Below are 23426 nucleotides of genomic sequence, written 5' to 3'. Positions count from 1 at the left end.
TGGCTCAAAATACCTGACACATATTAGTTTTGGAAAAAGTTTCTATTTTCTTGTTTTAAATTTAGCCTTACGTGATCTGGCAATGTTCATTTTTTCAATAAAGTTTGTGAGAATTATCATTTGAATAATTGTCTCGTATATTATTATAAGTATATTCAAGGTATTCCTCGACTGAAATTAAATTACCGTGTATATTATTTATTTCTACGTGAATATTTCTATATGGGTTTATTTATTCATTCATTAATTCATTTACTAATTTCGTTGTCTTAGTTATTTATTAATGGAAAAAGCATCTGTGATTCTTAAGAAAAATTCAGCCAAGACTTTCTATAAAATAAATAGTACAGAAGTCGTCAATAAAATACACTTCAATTTTATTTCATTCATAGATATTCTGCATCAAAATCAAAATTTTTGAGACTCGTGCGATTGTCGGTAAACAATTTGAACTACTTTTCAAATGCAAACGATAATACTCTTATTGAAGAATTGGCATTCAATGGATATTTATGTAGATCATTTTTTAAAAACTCTTGGACTTTCTGTAGCCAAGCGGGAAGAGGGCCAATTTAGATTTGTAGGATGTTTGAGTCCTCGGGCTGCACAACTCAGCAAAAGTAATACATTGCTATTCAAATTTTTCTTTTTTTTAGATTAGGAAATTGTGTACCAAGGACGTAAAGTGATTTTTTTAAGGGATCGTCTTACTGTGAACCTTCGAAAAATCACTGATTTCCGCGATTTTTTTTTTAATGTTGTAATAAACTAATCGATCTGGTTTTTTTTTTATAAATAAATACATTTATGCCGAATACATAATGATTTTTTTACGTTCATTTATTTAGTATATAATAATTGAATAAATTGTTGGAATGACACGTTAAAAAAAAAGTCCTTTACGGTGTACACGATTGCGACCGCAATTTTGATCTGAAACAAAAATTTCGAAAAGATTATCAATCTGTAGTAAAATCGTTATCGCACTATGGAGGTTTTTCTTTTTTTTTAAATTTGACAAAATGGCGGTGGTTTGAACAAAAAGTATCGAATTTGGCCCTTTTTTTCGACAGTTTTTCGTAAAAAAAAATTGGAAGATTTCAAAAAAAAAAAAAAAGCTTCCATAGAGCGTTAGAGAATGACGTTAAGAATGTTTTCTCAAAATTGAAAATAGATATCTTAAAAACTCTTCCTTTGAGAGTGTACACCGTTTTGAAAAACACCATGCCGAAAATTACGCGTTTAAAGATTGAAGTCAGAACAGTTTGGATCAATCGTTTACTTACGATCAATCGACGATGGCAGGTCTTGATTTTTTTCTTGGGGGTTTCACTCGTATGTCTATCCGTGGTGAATGTCAAAAATGAACTGAAATGCTTGAACAGTTTATTCTGCGAGGTTATAGAACCCAAGCAGCTTAGTACACGCGCAGGTAGAAAAACCGTTCCCTTTCTACAAGAAACGCTGTAGCGACCGTAATAATTTCAAATTCAATTTAAAAATTTGAGAGAATGTTGAAAACAGTGTATACTATACGATAATGCAGAAAAAGAGAAAAACGATTTTTTGAAAATTTCACACCGAGACGATCCCTTAAGCCGAGGAGAAGATTCTTTTTTTTGATCGAGATTTTTTTTGTACCTGCATACGACACCAGTAGGTACAAGTTGAGCATAACTCAGCACAAGTGGGAGATTTTCGAATTTCTCGAAATTGTCGAGATTATGGAAATGGTTGTCACTACTCGAGGGATTATTCAATCTAACAGGGGTGAAAGCAGACCGAAGCGAGCTTTGACTTAACCGAAAGATGAAGCCCTTGCCTAACACAACTCAGCACGAGTCATAGATTCTAATTTTTGATTTTTTTTATTAATATATTAATTTTTTTCGTTTTATTTTTATTTCGAAACAGAAAACGGCACAGGCCAGCACAAATCGAGCAAAACTCGGCACAAGTTGTAGATTTTTGAATTTCTCAAAGTTATCGAGATTTTTGAATCGTTGGTCATGGCTCGGTGTATTGTCTATTTTTAAAACGATAAGGGTGTTCCGGAGCGAGTTTTGCTGTCGGGAAAAGTTTGAGCCTTTCCCTAGCACAACTCATTAAAAGTAATGAATTTTATTCTTTTTTTTTTATTCTTCAAAATGTTTTTTATTTATTTTTTTTGGGAAAACTAAATACGGCACAAGTTAGCACAAATTGAACACAAATCAGCACAATTTGAAAAAAGTTGATATTCTAAAAGTGCTGGGCTGGTCGTAATTTGGTTTTTTCAAAATTTCTGCAAAACTGTTGAGGGATTGTTTTACGGCACAAGTAAGCATAAAAGGAGCACAACTCTGCACAATTTTGAAAAATATTAATTTCGAAAAGTGCTGGGCCAAGTTCACACACATCAATTATTCGCAATTATACCATTACCTGTATCGAGACGGCCTGGCGCAATGCAGGTAGCTCTTTGCAGGTTCTGGGGCCCTAACTGAGGGTAAAGGGATTCTGTGAAGAACACGGTGTCTGAGATTCAACGTTAAATTGCCTTCTTCAGTTGAGAGTGGTAGTCGAGGCTGCTTGGAGTGACGCGTCCCTGCCTCGTGCTCGGTGGCTCGTGTCGACTGCAAGTCATATCAAGCTGGAACCGCCACATTCGAAAATCGAAAAATTTCCTATAGAATAATTAAGGGCTAATTAGAGGCCAATTAAATGCTCTATTTTCGAATTAAATGCTCCGCGTTTTTTAAAAAAAACCTGTGGCGGTGCCAGCTCGAGATAAACCAGACTTAAAAAAAAAGGGGAACGAGGTCAAATTTCGAAAAAGTGTGAGGGCCATAATTAAAGGCTAATTAAAGGCTCCCGGAAAACCACCTGCTCGAATTAACTGCTCCACCCCTGGGGGTGGAAACCACCAAAAAACTCGAAAAATCGGTGTAACTCTTGGACGCAACAACTTACAGAGTTTGTACGCACGTCACAATTACTCCAGAATTAAAGGCTCCCGGAAAACCACCCGCTCGAATTGAATGCTCCACCCCCGAGGGGTGGAAACCACCAAAAAACTAGAAAAATCCACGTAACTCTCGGACGCAACAACTTACAGAGTTCGTACGCACGTCAAAATTACTCCAGAATTAAAGGCTCCCGGAAAACCACCCGCTCGAATTGAATGCTCCACCCCCGAGGGGTGGAAACCACCAAAAAACTAGAAAAATCCATGTAACTCTCGGACGCAACAACTTACAGAGTTCGTACTCACTTCAAAATTACTCCAGAATTAAAGGCTCCCGGAAAACCACCCGCTCGAGTTAAGTGCTCCACCCCCGAGGGGTGGAAACCACCTAAAAACTAGAAAAATCCGTGTAACTCTCGGACGCAACAACTTACAGAGTTCGTACGAGTGTTAAAATTACTCCAGAATCAAAGGCTCCTGGAAAACTACCCGCTCGAATTAAGTGCTCCACCCCCGAGGGGTGGAAACCACCAAAAAACTAGAAAAATCCGTGTAACTCTTGGACGCAACAACTCACAGAGTTCGTACGCACGTCAAAATTACTCCAGAATTAAAGGCTCGAGGAAAACCACCCGCTCGAATTAACTGCTGCACCCCCAGGGGTGAAAACCACCAAAAAACTAGAAAAATCCGTGTAACTCTCGGACGCAACAACTTACAGAGTTCGGACGCACGTCAAAATTACTCCAGTATCAAAGGCTCTTGGAATTCCTCATCTTTAAATTAATTGCTCGGCGTTTTTTAAAAAAAACCTGTGGCGGTGCCAGCTTGAGATAAACCAGACTTAAAAAAAACGGGAACGAGGTCGAATTTCAAAAAAGTGTGAGGGCCATAATTAAAGGCTAATTAAAGGCTCCCGGAAAACCACCCGCTCGAATTAAGTGCTCCACCCCCGAGGGGTGGAAACCACCAAAAAACTAGAAAAATCCGTGTAACTCTTGGACGCAACAACTCACAGAGTTCGTACGCACGTCAAAATTACTCCAGAATTAAAGGCTCGAGGAAAACCACCCGCTCGAATTAACTGCTGCACCCCCAGGGGTGAAAACCACCAAAAAACTAGAAAAATCCGTGTAACTCTCGGACGCAACAACTTACAGAGTTCGGACGCACGTCAAAATTACTCCAGTATTAAAGGCTCTTGGAATTCCTCATCTTTAAATTAATTGCTCGGCGTTTTTTAAAAAAAACCTGTGGCGGTGCCAGCTTGAGATAAACCAGACTTAAAAAAAACGGGAACGAGGTCAAATTTCAAAAAAGTGTGAGGGCCATAATTAAAGGCTAATTAAAGGCTCCCGGAAAACCACCCGCTCGAATTAAGTGCTCCACCCCCGAGGGGTGGAAACCACCAAAAAACTAGAAAAATCCGTGTAACTCTTGGACGCAACAACTCACAGAGTTCGTACGCACGTCAAAATTACTCCAGAATTAAAGGCTCGAGGAAAACCACCCGCTCGAATTAACTGCTGCACCCCCGGGGGTGAAAACCACCAAAAAACTAGAAAAATCCGTGTAACTCTCGGACGCAACAACTTACAGAGTTCGGACGCACGTCAAAATTACTCCAGTATTAAAGGCTCTTGGAATTCCTCATCTTTAAATTAATTGCTCGGCGTTTTTTAAAAAAAACCTGTGGCGGTGCCAGCTTGAGATAAACCAGACTTAAAAAAAACGGGAACGAGGTCGAATTTCAAAAAAGTGTGAGGGCCATAATTAAAGGCTAATTAAAGGCTCCCGGAAAACCACCCGCTCGAATTAAGTGCTCCACCCCCGAGGGGTGGAAACCACAAAAAAACTAGAAAAATCCGTGTCACGCTTGGACGGAACAAGTTACAGGGTTTCTAGAGGCGTCAAAATCACTCTTCAGTCAACGACTCTCGATACACTGCCCCCACAAATCAAATGCTTCACAGTCTACCCACAAGAGTGTGATTGAGACACGAACTTTACGAATCAACGTAGCAGGTGGATGAAACGGGAACCAGGATTTTCAATGCGAAAAATTGCTCGTGTCGCGTGAATTCGTTACAATTTTTGTGTCTGGTACTTTGATTTCAGCATCGTCACCAACGAACGTCATCCCAGCGCAAATGAAGCGTTGTTTTTGCAGTTTTTGATTTCACTTGTGTGGATTGCAGGTGAGTGATGGAGATTATTTTCTATGTACCTTAGTCCACACTATAAACATTACTCGTCACCGCCACCGACGTCACCGTCACAGCAGCTTAGCCCTTCCTTCTCTTTTCAGACGCTATCTAGAAAAATAGACACAATGGTCTAAATTGTGCTACAGGCTTGAGAAAGTGAGTGCGTTGTATAAAGAAAACTCCTACTCCAATTTTCAAATCTTCAGAAGCTGCCAATTTTTTTTATGGCCTGGGAGTCAATGATAGCCGGGTCATTTTGGCAACATCAATTTATTTAATGAATCATCCGTGTAACGTATAATAGTAATATGAACATTCTCCAACGCACCACCGTGACGAGGGCTCACGGGAGAGCTTTATTGACGATTAAAAATCAACAAAAAAAATTCATAAACGCATAAGCTAAAGTGTTCTTACACATTGATTGGAATATAAGAATTTCACAAAATATCGTTTCCGCCTGAATTTCACGACTGAACTCGTCTTTCACCCATATAAGCAGGCGTAAAAAAATCTAAAAAAATTTGTATTATCAAGGATGAAATTAATTGCGATGCTTTTTTTCATAATAACAAACACGAAAAGAATAGTGTTTCACCTATAAGATACAACGACGGTCGTCCAGGACTGTGAAACTGCGTTGGGCATGCGGCACCTGAGCGACGAGGTTAGAACGCTGCATCTCTACCTGCCTTAAAGACGATCGTTGGTGTTCTGAATGATTGGAAGACCATCGTGAAGCTGTTTTTTCCATGTTATACGTTTACTCAGTGAATTAATTCTAACTCTGGCGGATAGTTGTAATAGATCTTTTACCGTAAGAATCGAGACTCAAATATACTGGTAAATTGCGCAAAATTCCACCACTTATGCGGGTGAACGACAAGCGTGTCGTGAAATCCAGGCGGAAGATGATATTTTTCTAAGTTTCTTATGTTCCATTCTCTACAAAAATGTGTCTATGAATTTTCTGTACGGCGCATCGTTAGCTAGTGATGAAAATCAGAATGAGCCACAAACAATTTTCTCCCATGTAATCCTTATGAAAAATGGAAAAGTGCGATGCGCAACCTCTTAATGTTAAGATTGAGAGCTAAAATTTTGAAAAACGTATTTTCGTGCTGAAATGGAAGTTCTCAACTTGTTTCGAAGTAAAAAAAATTACTTTTTTTATACTATCTAGCTGTACATTCAAAATAGTTGTAAAATTGATTATTCGATATTATTATGAATGTGACTTATAGTTAAGACCTCAAGAAACAAGAAGATATTTTTCCAGTATTTTGGGTATTATAAAGTTTTAAGTGGTTTAATGTGCCGCGAATGCAAACGGCTCATGTTTACCTTTGGCGAGGTACGAAAAAACGGAGTATGGTTTCAGGATGAGGGTTTACATAGCTTTACAGCACATGATGTGATTGCAAATATGTCGATATATTGTCGATTGATGTTCCCAACACAGAAGAAAAGTTAAAAATGGCAGTTTTGATTATTTTAAAACCTTTTGCAATTGAAATATTTCCCGAGATGTGCGATGCCATGATGGCTAACATCACGGTCGCCTACACACAATCCACATTCTACTGAAATCATACATGCTGTGAGTACCAATAGCTAATTTGTTGAGTAAAAATGATTTTTGCCTACCGATGAGATTTAATATTAACAATGTGTACTTATAACCAATTACCGGCGAATAAAATTGATGAATTTTTGATACATAATGGAATTTAACACAGGTCAATTAAATGAATTTACTCGAAGCGCTTGCGCATTGACAAGCTTTTTTTGCTAATTGTCGAAATACCCTCTGTTCGCCTGCATTTTTGTGATCATGATTAATTCATATTTTATTATTGATATTTTTACTATTAATTATTACTGATTTACGATTCTGATTTATGGGTGGATTCAATTCAATGGATCAGGGGCGATAACGTCGGAAATGAACCAAGTCAACATAGAGTGAAATATGTTTTGGATGACGGTGAATGGCTTATACGGGCAGAACACATTATCGCAGCAAAGTTGTGAGCGAAGAACAATTTTCAACAATGTTGACACCTGATCCAATAGCACTCTACATTTATACACCAGCACGAAGTTATGGGCAAAACCAGAAATTACTCTATTTAAAATAGTCTCGGGAATCATGGATTGAAACGGGGTATCATGATTCCTGATAGCGACAAAGTAGTGAACTTTACTGCAAAACGGTCCCGTGAAACTTGAATTCTTTTGTACTACTAACAGTACAGAATGATCAGTTTGATCGTTGACAGAACATGAGATCAACTGAACACTTGAGAATTTTGTGTACCCTGAAATTAACTCAAATTTCTCTGCTGATTTTTGTAGGGCTTGTGTTGTTGGAAATTCTTCTGTTATCAGAGACAATTCAATAATGCATTGTTCTGAAGTGACCGAAATCTAGAAATTAGAACAGATTACGTCAACTTGTATGGATTTTCTGAAACACAAACTTTTGGACTGTGCAGCGGAGAGCCTATGATTGAGAGATTAATGTAACGCCTCCAAAGACCATCTAACTTAATCCGTCCAAGAGTAACACCGATTTTTCTAGTTTTTGGGTGGTTTCCACCCCTCGGGGGTGGAGCACTTAATTCGAGCGGGTGGTTTTCCAGGAGCCTTTAATTCTGGAGTAATTTTAACATTCGGACGAACTCTGTAAGTTGTTGCGTCCAAGAGTTACACGGATTTTTCTAGTTATTTGGTGGTTTCCACCCCTCGGGGGTGGAGCACTTAATTCGAGCGGGTGGTTTTCAGCGAGCCTCTAATTCTGGAGTAATTTTAACACTCCTACGAACTCTGTAAGTTGTTTCGTCCTAGAGTTACACGGATTTTTCTAGTTTTTTGGTGGTTTCCACTCCTCGGGGGTGGAGCACTTAATTCGAGCGGGTGGTTTTCTGGGAGCCTTTAATTAGCCTTTAATTATAATCCTTACACTTTTTCGAAATTTGACCTCGTTCCCGTTTTTTTTAAGTCTGGTTTATCTCGAGCTGGCACCGCCAGAGGTTTTTTTTAAAAAACGCCGAGCAATCAATTTAAAGATGAGGAATTCCAAGAGCCTTTAATTCTGGAGTAATTTTGACGTGCGTACGAACTCTGTAAGTTGTTGCGTCCGAGAGTTACACGGATTTTTCTAGTTTTTTGGTGCTTTCCACCCCCGGGGGTGGAGCAGTTAATTCGAGCGGGTGGTTTTCCGCGAGCCTTCAATTCTGGAGTAATTTTGACGTGCGTACGAAGTCTGTAAGTTGTTGCGTCCGAGAGTTACACGGATTTTTCTAATTTTTTGGTGGTTTCCACCCCTCGGGGGTGGAGCATTTAATTCGAGCGGGTGGTTTTCCCGGGAGCCTTTAATTAGCCTTTAATTATGGCCCTCACACTTTTTCCAAATTTGACCTCGTTCCCGTTTTTTTTTAAGTCGGGTTTATCTCGAGCTGGCACCGCCACAGGTTTTTTTTAAAAAAACGCCGAGCAATTAATTCGAAGATGAGCAATTCCAAGAGCCTTAAATTAGCCTTTAGTTATGACCCTAACACTTTTCCGAAATTTCACTTGTTTTCCGTTTTTTTTCGGTGTGGCGATTCTAGGTTTATGTTAAGCTGGCACCGCTACAGGTTTCTTTTAAAAACGCGGAGCATTTAATTCGAAAATAGAGCATTTAATTAGCCTCTAATTAGCCCTTAATTATTCTATAGGAAATTTTTCGATTTTCGAATGTGGCGGTTCCAGCTTGATCTGGCTCCCGTCCTGTCTCTTCCAAAAATTGCACTAGCTGCTAACCTTCTGAGTTTATTTTCCTGTTCTTTGATTTCCTACTCCTACTCTCCTCCTCTCCTTCTTTCCAGCATCCTCCCCCCTCCTGCCCTGTCCTTGCATTGAAATCGCCTCTTACTATCACTTTTGTTCCTCCATCGGCCTCTTCTGCCCGCTCCTTCAATTTCCCTATCTTCTCTTTTAGATCCCCATTTACGTATATTCCTATGACTAGCCATTTTTCCCCCCATACACTTATTTTTCTTATTATCATCCCCTCTTTTACCTCTTCTCTCCCTCCCACCCCGCTTACTATCTCCTTTCTTACCTCTGATAGCATTCCGCCTATTGCTCTTCCCTTCCTATTTCTTTTGACCGCATAATGCACTTCCCATTCATACTCTGCCGGCAACTTATTCCTCATCCTTTCCCACCCCTTCTTCTCCATTCATGTCTTCATTGAAAATATTACATCCCACTTCCTTAAACCCCTTCAAAAATCCTCGTACTTTCTCGCAAGCCCCGCCACATTCCAGAATACTACTTTCCAACCCTCCCTTTCCGTCTCACCCACGCGCCTCTCTCTCCTCCTTCTGTCCCGCACCCCCCGCCTCTGCCCCTCCCCACTACCCATTCCCCCGACTGCCTTTCCCTACTTCCCCCGACCTGTGCCTCTATACCTCCCTTTTGCCTTTCCTCGCTTGTTGTCCTATCCCTATCACCTTCCCCTGCTTTTCCCCTCCCCTCCCTTTGCCCCTTTTCCCTCTCTCTCCCTGCACCGTCCCTAAGCACCTCTCCTATCTCATCCCACTTACACATTTTTCCTTCTATCCAAATCTTTGCATACCCTATTCTTACGCTGTTTCCCCTTCCCTCCTCAATAGCTGCTATCGCCCTTAAATTCCACTTCATTCTTCTCTCTGCACAGGTGAGATCCTCCTCTATTCTTTCCTCCCTTCCTCTAAGAAGGTTTTTCCTTTCCATTACCTGCCTCTTTTGCTCCCTGTTCCATAGCCTTGCTATCCATATCCCCTTTTCTCCCCCCTTTTTCGCGCCTACCTCCCTTATATCCTTTACCTCGACCTCTACCCCTATCACCTACATAAGCTTTTTCAACCCTTCCTTTTTCCCTCCCTTCTCTATTCTCGCTTCTCTCAATACTATAGTTCCCCTTCTTTCTACCCTTTCTTTCCTCTCTATGGCCCACTCCATTTCTTTTAACCTATCTATTGTTACCTGCGCCACTTGCGCATTACCCTGTCCCTGTCTCTCCCCCCGCCTTCTACTCTTCTTTTCTAATTCTGCCAGCCTTTCCTTCACCCTTTCCATCTCCCCCCTCTCCGATCTTCTACCTCTTCTAATCTTTTACCTACGTCCCTTATTGTTTTCTTCATCTCCCCCCTCTCTGCGTCCTATTGCTCTTCCCTTCTAGTCATTTCCCCTTTAATCTTTTCTATTTCTTCCCTAAGCCCCCTTCCCTGCCCTTTGACCTTCTCTAACCCTATCTTTCACTCCCCCCTAATTAACCTTAGCATATCCTGTATACTTTCTTCCTCTTCCTTCCCTTCCGCCCCTGCTTTGCCCTCCGGCGACCGGTGAACTTTCCTGCTTTTCCCAAATACTCTTTCTCTTTCCTGTATCTCATCTGCATCCTCCTCCCCTTTTTTCCCTACCTCCTCCCGCTTTCTCTTCCATAAATCTATCACCGTCGTCGCCGATCAAGGGCTGAGACTCCTATCCCTCCCTATCAATGCTACTGCACCCGGCCTACCTTTACTTTTTTCCTCCTCTACTCTTTTCGCCCCTTCTTTCTAGCCACCCACGTTACTCATACTCTTTCGCTTCGCCACCGCCTCCTACCTTATCTGCCTGCCGCCTATCTGTCTCTGCTCTATCCCCCTTCCTACTCTCTAGATGTCACCGCCTATTCTACTATATTATCTTTCCCCTCTGCCGTCCGCCAGGTCTCTCCAACTAACCTCAAAACTCTCACCCTTTCCTCACATGTCCGTCCCTTCTGTTCCTGCCTCCCTATTCCCTTCACCCGTCTGCCCGTCCTGATCTTCTTCGCTTCTTCTCTGCCCTATTTCCTTTCCTCCTCACCTTTGCTATCCTGCAAATTTCAGCCTTTCCACTTACACTCCTTCTCACACCTGCCACTCACATCCAAACCGGAAATGGAAGTCAAATTTTTAGTGATATATTCTTGATATCTGTTGAGAAATGTGGATTCATGCATATTTAGAGTGTGTGACTGTATGAGTGAGCATGCGTACCGAGCAGCGCAATACATGTGAGTAGAAAGAGAGAGCGATGTAAGTCAGAGCGCGACGTATGGGAAGCAGACGTAAAGGGAATATGGATGCCGATAAGCTTGGCACGAGGCCGATTGTATAGCGTCACACTTATTCATGGATACAACTGTAATCAGCTATGTAAAGTGAATAAATGTAATACTAAAGTGAAAGGTGAATATTAATGAAGTGTTTCATGTATTAATTTTGACCCAGAAAACCTCAAATTAGTTTCACATGGTAGCAGAGCGTGGTTGTTGCATTGCAGGTTATGTGGCCACGTGTTGGTAATTTTTTGAGACAAAGTGATCCCGACGAATCAGTGAGAAATTCGAATGAAGAAAACTGTAGTGTTTTTATTTAATACAATATACCTGACAATTACTTCAGAGGGTTGAAACAATTAATACGAAGCGTGGATATAATTTTTATCGAATGTTGTAAGACCGGACATAACATTGAGCTGTAAAAGACAAATTGTGGGGCTGTCGGTAGGTTAGTACTTTATGTGCCAAGAGCGCGGCGAAGACTGGGGTAAAAAAAAAGTGCAGGCTCGCCCCCGAGTCGAGGCCACAGTGTCGCGTCGCACCAAAAATGCCACATGTAGGGAAATTTCCGGCGCGGTCAAACCCTTAGCCCTCGGCTAGCGAGGCGAGGCCTGGACACTCGAAGGCTAGTTGGGAATGAAAATATTTTAACGGTTTTTTTCGCCAGTGGCGGGTGTCCGCCACAAAAACGTTTCAGTAAAAGGTCAAAACGTTGATCCGGAAAAATTTAGAAAATTCGGGAAGTTTGTGAAAAAGCTATTGATCCAAGAGATAGAAAAAGCGCTGATTTTGGAACAGTTAATTTCTGAAGAAAATAAAAGTGAAAGAGTTACAGAAAAAATGTCGAAAGAAAGTAAATTGAAATTCAAGATTTTCAATGGAAAAAATTACAGCCTATGGAAACGAAGAATTCTATTGTACTTGGAATGAAAAGAGTGTGACGACACAGCAACACGTGAAAGAGCCGAAAATAAAAATCAGGCCGAATGAAAGACGACAAATTTAAAGGCAATGAACGACATGTATTGTAGTAACACAGACGAACAATTAGAGTTTGTCAAAGGTGAAGACTCAGCGTATAAAATTATGAATAAATTCGACCAGTTATACCTAAAAGAATCCTCAGAATTACTGATGTGTTTAAGAAGCAGATTGGATAAATTGAAGCTCAAGGACTATGACGACTCGAGTACATTTTTCAATGATTTTGAGAGGTTAATCAATAAACTAAAAAGCGCTGGAGGACGAGTTGATGAACGTGAAAAATTAGATTACATGTTTGAGACATTGCCGGATTCATATAATTATATCGGAGATCAAATAGATGCACTGAAAGATAGTGATAAAAATTGCGAGTTTGTGAAAAATAAATTAAGCATGTGGAAAATAAAAAGCCAAAGTGATTCAAATAAGAAAAAAATTAGTGCATTTGAAAACGAAAACAACGGTACGTGTTACGAGTGCGGAAAGCCAGGACACGTGAGAAAAGATTGCTGGAACAGACAGGCTGGACACAGCAGCAGCAGAGGTGGAGGGGGTACTCCATGGCAAGAAGGTGCCTGCCAACAACCACAACAGCAACAGCAGTTCCGAGGACGAGGGGGACGCGGCAGACGAGGTTTCGGTAGAGGTCGAGGTAGGAGCCGTCAATCACCCACCGGCGGAGCAGCGCACCATGCTTACAACGACGAATACGAGAACGGATCATTCTTCACGCAGGTAGAGCGTAGCGACGTACAAGAAAGAAAGGTAGTTGCGTATGATTGCGATAAAAATAGAATTGATTGGATACTAGATAGCGGGTGTTTCGACCATATCATAAATGATGATACTGTCACGGGCGGAGCGGTCTCGCACGCGACGACTTAACCCTCTAGGTATTCGTGGAGGTTTATTCTTATTTTTTTGGTGGGTCGGGAGGTGATCGTCCTCTACAGGGCGATCCCGGGAATAGGTTTGGAGGATTCAATCATATTAATGTAATAGAATGTTTACTACGGGATCAAGGTTTAATGAATCAAATGCAACTGAAAATAGCAAGCGAAAGCAGCGGGTGAAATATCTAAGACGAGGAAGCTTACATAAATGTTCTTAACCTAGTTGTTCTCGTTCATACATCTACTCACTCTTTTGGTGGTTTCTACTCCGAATTCTCACTCTCTCTCAATTATCACTATTCTTATAACTACACAACTTGATTAAGTTCGTGGCTCGAGGTTCAACACTTATTACTACTTCAAGGACTAACGCCGCGACGCGAAATGCTTTGGAATACCGCTTGTAGAATTAGAGGGGTTCCCACTCTAATCGTCGGTGATTCTAAGTCTGATACTCTTCACACAACTGCCCTGAAGGAGCCGGGTTCCATAGATGTCGTTCTCAGCTGTCTCTAACGGGGACTGACTTCGCTCGCTCGTCCGACACCCCTTGGAGCGTCGGGCGGCGAGCGAGGTTTTCGCTGAATTTACAATTCGGAGTTTTCGCTAAATTCACAATTTTAGAACAAAGGCTCGCCTCGCGACAGTCATCCTCGAAGCACGTGATCTCGCGATCGCCTCATCCCGGTGTTGATTACATCCGGGATCTGGCGGCCGCGGAGACGCTGACGTTGCTGTCCGTCAATTACGCCGTTGCGCTTGGTTATGCCACGAACTGTTTTGTAAGAAATATTTTATATAGATTAACTATTCTTTAACGAATCAGTAATCGTAAAAAATCCAATCAAAGTCAAAGTAGCCGATGGTAGAACTTTAAAGGGACCCAAAGTAGGAAAGATATTGACGTATTTAATTGTTGATGGTGTAAGAAAGGGAATTATAATTCCGAATGTTTTCTACGTGAAAGAGATGGATAAAAATTTGCTTAGCTTCGCGAAAATTACAAATGAAAATAAAGTTATTTCGATTGGATAAACTTCGAAAATTTATAATAGAATGGGAGATTTAATTGGAATTGCATTCAAAGAAAACGGTTTATATAAAATGAGGAGTGATATTGATAATATAAATAAATGTCCAGGAAACGTTGACAAAATTAACCATGAAGAAAAATTTCACAGATTATTGGGTCATGCTGATTTCAAATACTTGAATACGATGAGTAAAGAAAAGTGAGTCGGTGGAATACCGGAAAATTTGGAACCTAGTATATTTAAAATGCGGAACGTGCATACAAAGTAAGATGCATAATTTACCCTTTAAGAATACAAGAAGTAAATCAAACGAGATTTTAGAATTAATTCATATGGATTTAAATGGGCCTCATAAAACTACCGGATTTTATGGATCAAAATATTTTTTGACATTCATCGATGACTATAGTAAATGTGAAATGATCTACACGATAGAAACGAAAGACGCTGTATACAATTGTTTTAGAGACTATATGAAGAAAATCGCAAAATATGATTGGCAAAAAGATAAAAAAAACTGAGATGCTATAATGGACGCGAGTATATAAACGAAGAAATTCATAATATAGCTACTGAAAAGGGAATTATTATGGAACCATGCCCCCCGTACGTGCATGAGTTAAATGGAACGGCCGAGCAGTATGATAGGACTGTTATGGACTCAGCAAGATGTTTATTACGGGATTCGAATCTAGATAGAAAATATTGGCCAGAAGTAGTTAAGACGGCAGCGTACCTGAAAAATAGAGTTATCGCGAATACGGTGGAAAGGAAAACTCCGTTTGAGATATTATTTGAAAAAAAACCAAACATTAACCATTTGAGATTGTACGGGAGCAAAGTATTGATAAGAGTACCAGAAATATAACGAGATTCAAAATGGGACAGAAAGGCGGATTTAGGCATACTAGTCGGATACGATAATGTTGGATACAGGGTTTTAATAAATAGTAAAATGACTATAGCAAGGCATGTTGAAATTGTAGAATGCGAACAAGAATTAGTAGGTTTCAAAGCTGATGACCGAAGCGAAAATTAGTCTGAAGAAAATATGAATAATAGACATGAATTGAGCAAAACAAATGAAAATGTAATAACCAATGAGAAAAATATAGATGAGAAATCTGAATCGAGTGAAACGTATGAAAATGATGATTTGACAAATTCTATAAGAAGATCAGCGCGCGAAAAAAAGAGACCGGAAAGATATAGAGAGCATACAGTGAACACAAACTGTATACCGGGATAATCTCTTGAAACTATACATAGAATGCGCATGCGCGAGTTTTATCGGCTGCTCGGGCAGGCTGGCCACTCCGAGTTTCAGCTGTCAAACTCTGTTTCTGGCGGCGATGTAGTTCATGCGAATTTTTGAGGTTAGAATCTCAAACAGTCGAGGTAGTGACTCGGAAAGTTGATGCTAATGCTCTTGGAAAATTGACTTTATTCGACTGAAATGAGAAATCTGTTTAAATGTTAGATGCTTGGAAGAACCGCAGCAGGTAGGTGGAAAAACTTTATTGGATCACTTTTATTATTTCGTACATCAGAAAAAACAATGAAATTTTTTTCTACCAACAGGTGATACGGCCAAAATAATTACATCTCCAATGTTTACTGTTATCCATCTGCCTATTCAATTTATCACACCTACAAAGATCATCACCACTTTCAAGCAACTAAGAAACTTTCTCACTCTCTTTTGATTTCAGGCGGTAATATTGAATTTTATCACTTGTGAAAATGAGACATTAAACCGAGCGTTCAAGAAATTTAAATATCTTACTATCTGTAACAGAACTGTGAATCTTTTTTTTCTCGAAAACAGTTCAACAAAATTTACAAATAGTCGATAGTCAATGTATTTTTTCCGATCAATAAATTATTGCTACCACAATTAAAAATTTTCCAATGATCATCAGAGTTCATTTCGCAAATTTTCAATGATGTTCGATTGAATAAATGAAGGGAACCTAATGCTCAAATTAAAAATTCAAGTAATATTAGATTTATGAAAATGATTCCTGTATTTCATGTTAGTACGGTTCGAAACAAAGAAAATCTAATCGGAAGCCCAGAACTCAGGAACGTAGATCACAGCCTGTGACACAAGTTGAAAATCAACTTTCTCAAAATGCGCCTTAACGTCACAAATAGCTTCAAGGACAATCATGTTTTAGCGTAATGTCACAACATTGTTACGAGGATATTGTCTTATCGGATTCAAGATTGTGTCCCATGTTCCATCAAAATAAATGAATATCTAATTTTCAACGAAGTTCATGAAGATTTTTTCTAAATAATGTAGTCCGATGCAATATCTTGTTCATAGTCCTCCGAACATCACCTTGTAACAAGGATATTTGGAAAGAGTCCCTTTGTTACAGGAACCATTATACAATTCTTGGTTTTCGATTCGTGCTACTGAATAACTTCTGCGTTTCAGGTTCTATTTCCAATCTCAAAATGAGATTTTTCTTGCTCCAGACAATGCTAACATGAAACTCAGAAATAATTGCGGTAAATGGAGATTCGCAAGCTTTCAGTCTTAACGTAGGACCCTTTAAAGAGTGTAAAATTAAATTTGGTTTTAAGTTATCGTGCAACTAGCTAGCCAGATGACACGGTCAACTAAGATTAAATTTAAAGAGATTTTCAACTGAAGTTATTTAACAATTCTAGATTTAGATTGATTCAGTTTGCCTAGCAAAATTCAACCCTACAATCTAATTGAGGACTTGTAAAACTATTTACCTGAATTCAATGCCAAAGGAAGTAAGAGTAAGCTTCGAAATGAGATACCAAATTAAATGGTATAAAGTTTAAAAAACAATGCTGGTCGATAATAATGCTTGAATTACAATGGTGCACAGGATGATTCCTCGGTAGAATGAATTGGCGGCAACGGTTAAGTAACAAACTGATCGCTATTGGCTCGATCAAAGTAAAATGATGGGATAATCAGCCATTATGATCTGTAGTAGATCCCGCTCTTCAATTTTACCCAACTGATGTTAGGAAGGTGGCGATGACCTGATGAAATTCACTCTGGCACCCGATGTCTGACGGAACAACCAGGTTCGATGGTTATAATGATTGCACCGCTCAAGAAACCAGGATCATTGCCACCTAAACGTTTTGACCATCAGGTAAGGCATAATTTTCTTTGTGTTAATCAAAGTTTAAACTTCGAGTATGCAGAAAAAATCGAATTTCATCATTGAATCCATTTTCAAATATTGTAATAGTCAAAGATCACGTAATTAGAAATTTACCTACATGCTTCCATGCCCGGCAAATTCAGTCCCGCTGTGACAATGAATTATTCCGTACCCAAAAATATTTGATGCTATTATTATCAGACAGGATCTTTTGGTATTTTTGGATACAACTAATTTCCAATAAAATGCACAAAACATAAATCGTTAATGAGACGCATTTTTAATTTTATGTGAGTAAAGAATCTGTTCACAATAAACGTTTTTTTCACCTACCTACCTCTGTTTGTCCAGACTCCCACTTGTTAATGACATATCACATTGAATCTCAGATTTTTTCTTTTAGTAAATAACATCCAATTTCTATGTCATTTGATATTTGCGTCGGTTTAATATTTTCCGATATTGACCACGGTATTACTGAACGATGCTATTCTTCTGAGACAATTCACGCTACTTAAAAATAAACAGGAACATGACCTCAATCCGCGGTTTTATGCGCGAGAAATTCACAGCTCTTGAGTCTTGTCTCATTTCGTGTACGTTGGCCCCCTGCTCAGCAGACGAAAACATCGCCGCGGGGCGATTTCACCGATCAATGAGATAGAATTATTTGGCGCATGCGCATTGTATGTATAGTTTCAAGAGATTGTCCCGGTATATGTGAACGTTGTTAGTGCAGATAGTCCATTAACATATGAGGAAGCCTTAATGAGTAAAGAAAATGAGTTATGGAAAGAAGCAATGAACCGTGAAATGAACTGTCTGTATAAAAATTAAACGTCGAATCTAGTCGAAAAACCAAAAGAAAAATAATATTAGACTCGAAATGGATCTTTACTAGTAAGTCAGATAATAGAAAAAAGCGAGGTGAGTGGTAAGTGGTTTCCAATAGACTGAAATACTGGAAGAGGTGTATTCTCCAGTAGCGAAAATACAGACGTTAAAATCATTACTATGATATACACACAATAATAGCCACATACAGATGTCTAATATGCACATCTTAACAAGTCACACACACAAGTCTGAAATGTGCCTCTCGCGACAAATTTCAAATATCTCTCATTTTATCGCTCAAGTTGTCTCCGAAGGGGAACTTGTCCGTTGCCGCAGATTTGTCTAATATTGATTCAATCTGTTTGCTCAGATTTGGTGAGATAAAAGCTGTTCTAGTTACCGACAGGTTGTGTTACAAGTCCGATAATAATTGTCCTACCTCAGACAGATTGCATATGAGTTATTTTTTATCAACTTCGTCTTCGTCTACGTCGAGCAGGTTGGTAGGGCCCGTAGCCAGGGCTACCATTGCCGAGTCGAGGATTGTTCATTTCTCGGCAAAGAGTCTATCTCGACTCTTTATTGCATCGCCCAATGACAACTCAAACTCCGGGTTTTGTTCCGATGCCTTTACGGGAAAGTTTCCTGAGCGGCCGTATTTTTTCAAGAGGGTTTCTCTTGTGTCTTTTTTCAGGCAAGTTGTGATCCAGGATTTCCATCGATCTGCTACTCAAAGGTGTAGATTGAAACCTTTTCGGTTGGTCTAGGTTACGTCCTTCCCTAACAGTTTCAGAGTTTCCTCGTTTAGGAGGTTTTCTGGTGGAGCAGGCTTGTCTCGGGATGGTAATTGTTCGACAGGCTCGGTCGGTAGAACAGTCTCCGACTGACTTCTGTTCTTTTTGTCCTCTTCGTTTTCCAGACGAATTTCTGTGATAGAGAACATGACAAAGTTCGAGATCAGCCAACGGTGATTTTACCTTTGGTCGAAACGGGAAAAACATTCAAGGAATGTATTTTTCTGTGCGGGAACTGTGTTCCAGACTTGTATGTACGGTGTATCCCTTATAGACTTACCGCTAATATAAATGTATGGTTTGTCCTTCACAAGCTCACCGCTGATTTTCAATGCACGGTCTGTCTTTTACAGGCTCAACGCCGATTTCAGTGTACGGTATGTCCAAAAAAAGACGCACCGTCAATAAAATCAAAAATAATTTTCACCAGAAATTACCTTAAGTTTCTGCCCAGCTCGTCTGGGGCTGGGGAGATTGACGAACCATTACAGAATCGCAGTCGTGGTCGCTTAATGGATTCTAGCCTTGGTTAGTGTAGATACCCAGTTATTCATGGATACGCCGCAATTTCTTAAAGAGTCGGCTGGTTTCCTCTTAATCTTCTTCAGTGCTTCTTTTCCTTTTCTTTTATTTACCCATCCTAGTAGGTTTTTCGATGTAAACAGCGAAAACTTGGTATGAACTTGAGAGCACTTTTTGAAACGTGTGACATACAGCGCACAAAGAGACGTTGTGAAGACCATAGCGCAGTAAAACAGACAAGCCGCCCTGTTTTCACCTTGGCTCTAAAACTGTGACGGCACCTAGCGTTGAGTGGCGGCACTACATGTTATTCATGAGAACAAAGCTTGAAGTATAATTCGAGACTTGACACTTTTAAATCCAATTTGACTGTATTGGTTAATAGTGCAACAGCAACCGCTCCTCCTCCTTCGTCGTCTGTACCAAGTTTTGGAATGAGTTTTCGAATTGGTTTTCATCCTCATTCAGTAGTCGCGCAATTCATAATGGTAAGAAGACGCAGCACTCATTTTTCAGGTGTGCAGAATTATGCGAAAGTTGATGCGTCTTTGAATTTAATTTGACCATATTGGCCACCTAGATACTTCAACAGCAACCACTCCTCCTCCATCGCTTGTACCAAGTTTTGAAATTGGTTCTCGTCCTCGTTCAGTAGTCGCACAATCCGTGCTGGTGAGAAGACACTGCACTCATTGTTCGTTCATACTCCCAACTTTATTAATTTTAGTGAAATCCATTTTTTGAATCTTTTGTCGTTATTGCTATATTTTTGACAAATTTAAACGTTCCAACTTCTTTGTCACCATGTTCAACTCCGCTTTTGATTGATAACTACTTTCAACTCACGAATATTGTTTAAAAACACTCAACTTCGCTCTCGTTATTCTGCTTTGTTTGAAGTTCTGTTCATGAGAGGTGGACGATCAATGGAAGACTGACGTTCTAGTGTGAAATTCCGAATTTTATAGATGTTATTCTCCCACCAAAACGTACAACCTTTTAGAAATTTCTGGAAGCCTTATAAGCTACAGAAAAAACGTCTGTGGAACTTTCCAGAATTCAACTGCGCATCGATATCAGTTGCCCACAGGCCGCTCAACGTTAATTCGAAGCTCGTCGGATGATTCCGTGAATTGTTTGTCAGTCTAAATTTATTCGAGGTCAAAGGGGGTTATTTTCATGGCTCCAGAACCTTCCAGAATTCAACGTCGCACCGAAATCCTTTGGCCACAAATCGCTCAACGTCAAGTTGAAACACGTCTGATAGTTCCCAGAATTGTTTGTCAGCCTAAATTCAGTCAAAGCCAAAGCGAGTCTCTCTAACGGCTCCGGAACCTTCGATAATTCAACGTCACACCGAAAGCATTTGGCCACAGGCACCTTCAACATCAAGTCGAAACTCGTCGAACGATTCCAAGAATTGTTTGTCAGCCCAAATTCCAAGAATTCGTTCGAGGTTATTGCACGAGCCTCCTAACATCGTGGCTCTCTATCGTCGAAGAATCTTATCGACGCTGGCATCTTGAGAATCTTCTGGAAGCTCAACTTGACACGTGCGAGTATTTGTGGTCGAACGTCTGAGGGTTAGCGATTGCATTCAGTAATGCAGTTTCTCGATTCGGCTTGATGAGCACGGTAAGGCAGAGCGCAACTTTCTGGTATGGGTAAGATCTATGGTAACAGTTAGGTAATTTGGAGGATTCCTTTTACCGACAATCAATAATCAGACAATAAAAACAATGATAACGGCGCTGACGTAGAGAGCATTTCATCTGACGAGGATGAGGGTAACCTTCAAGGGTTTGCGTCGCAAGAGAGCTTTGCCGGTAAGGTAGGTGTTCTTACGCAGAATTCTCCTGCTCCTTCACTCATATTAGCCCAATTCAAAAGTACCAATTTTCAAATGAATATTGCTGCCAGAGTCAAGTCGGAAACAAAGTCCTATATGTAGTACAGAAATGAAAGTCGGCTTTATTCCCTTATGAATAAGGTTTTCTTGACCTCGGTAATGATTGAGTAAATATTATTCTTGGATATGAAGATCAGTACAAAAGCAAAATGAATAAATAAAATTTTTATTGTGTTCACGTTTCAGCCCGAATGAGGGCCCTCCTCGGAACGATTATATTTAAGGAACATCTGTCACGAAAAGAAAATGATGTAATACAAGTTGATTTTTAAAAATTGATATGTAAGAGGCTTATGTGATAAGCAAGGCTAATTGTGCTGATATAATTAAAAGAAAATGACCTGTTAATGACATGGAACTTTCAATTCCGAAGAAAAAAACATGTAGAAGTCAATAAATAAATAGTAGAATACACAAAAAGAACTAAAAATATTTTTTCAAAAAAATGTATACTGCGATGCGAAACTTCCAAGCATACATCTTGGTTGGTAAAGTTGATTAAAATTACAAAAACGACATTTGTTAACCTAGCTCCAATTTGAACACGTGAGTCGTCCAGAGTGTAGTGAAAGGAGAAAAATTCAATCATCAGAAGCAGCACAGACAATGAGCCAACGGGTTAAATAGATGTGAGAATATGTTCGGAAGGTAAAATCAAGAGTGTTACGTCCAACGTATTGCTGCGGCATACCTTTTTCAAAATCACAATATAACTACGACCCTTAACACGTGGAGTGTATCCCAAAATTCCGTTTCAACGCTGTGACAAAAGCTATAGCCATAAATAACATTAAAATATCGTTTTGCCTAAGCCGGCGAGTTCCACGCCTCCTGGCAAAAGTCACGTAGAGACCAACAGTTGTCCCTGGCATCAGGTTCAACTTTGTTTCTTTTAACTGGTACCAAGAACTGAAATAAGGGACTGGTGAATTAGCATCGGTAGCGCTCAGCCTGGAAATGTTCCTCTTTTTAAGTCAAAACTATAACCGATAATTAGGATAAACCATTAACTTGGAACCTCGAAATTAAAATAGATTATCTGTTAAGATATGTGGATGAATGCGTGAGAATTATCTTAAGATACCTCTGATCAACATCTTACACGTGTAAGCGACGAGATTGAGAATTGCCGGAACACCGCCGAAGAACGCGAAGAAACGTCGACCGTGTAGATTTGGTCACCAGGAGGTCGCCCTCGCACCTCATTGGCTAATTACTATTGTAACTTATTGCAACTGCAGCTCCTTGGACCCTCAGGCCCAAGCAGCCATATCTTTCGTCTGTCAAGTTGCGAAGTGCGTGGACGTCAACCCGTATTAGCCCTTCTTGAGCAATAATAGCGTTCGGAAAATCTTAGTTGTGACCGGCCTAAAGTCTCGCGCTAATTCGTCAAATTCGAGCATTCAGTTATTCTGTTAGCTGCAAAAGACTCACTTTCTTCTACGTTTCCATCTTTTCTGTGCTTTACTATTTCTTATACCTTCGAGAATAGACATTTTTATTATATTCCGTTTTCCTCAAATTCAACCAAGTTTGGCCCAGATTCAATCCGGATCTGGTAATATTAAGCATTTACTTTAATAATCAAGAACTTCATAACTTTTGTAAAATAATCATTTGAATAATAATAATTCAAACCATCTCATATCAAAACCGCGAGCGAAACATTCAGACATTTATTGTTCGGCCCCACTTTATAATCATTATAAATTATGTACCAACTGTATGTTGATTTAAATTTAAGATAATCTGAGAAGAGAGATACAATATCAAATGTTCACGACCAGCTAGTTATAAGCGTCGTTCAGGATAGATGTTCTTGGTATCAAATTAATGATATTTAGAATCGAATAACACACAATTTGCTCAAACACGCGAACGGTCAAATTTAGTGATTCTGCAGCCTCTCTGCATTTAAATGTAAATTCGTCCGTCGGTATGGAATGTTGTATAAACTCAACTACTTTATAAATTGTTACTTTTGGCTTCTACGTCATTATCGTCATTCATTGTTACC

At 39.7% G+C, this 23426-nt stretch overlaps 1 protein-coding gene across 4 annotated transcripts in view; it reads right to left on the bottom strand.

The window, feature by feature from the left end:
* The window catches only part of LOC107227349 (sodium/calcium exchanger 1), a 1225609-nt gene that overhangs the window by 254591 nt on the left and 947592 nt on the right, over nucleotides 1–23426 (bottom strand). Inside the window, exon 7 of one of the 4 annotated variants that reach the window (XM_046741328.1) lies at nucleotides 5214–5262. The exons of the other annotated variants lie outside the window; for them this stretch is intronic. Coding sequence (XP_046597284.1) covers nucleotides 5252–5262 — 11 coding nt within the window. The 3' untranslated portion in view covers nucleotides 5214–5251. Of the gene's footprint in view, nucleotides 1–5213; nucleotides 5263–23426 lie in introns of those variants that run through there. 4 annotated transcript variants of the gene reach the window in all.

The sequence above is a fragment of the Neodiprion lecontei genome, chromosome 5 (genome assembly GCF_021901455.1).
Source record: "Neodiprion lecontei isolate iyNeoLeco1 chromosome 5, iyNeoLeco1.1, whole genome shotgun sequence".
Taxonomy (NCBI): Eukaryota; Metazoa; Arthropoda; class Insecta; order Hymenoptera; family Diprionidae; genus Neodiprion; species Neodiprion lecontei.
This window is presented reverse-complemented; position numbering and strand designations above follow the sequence as displayed.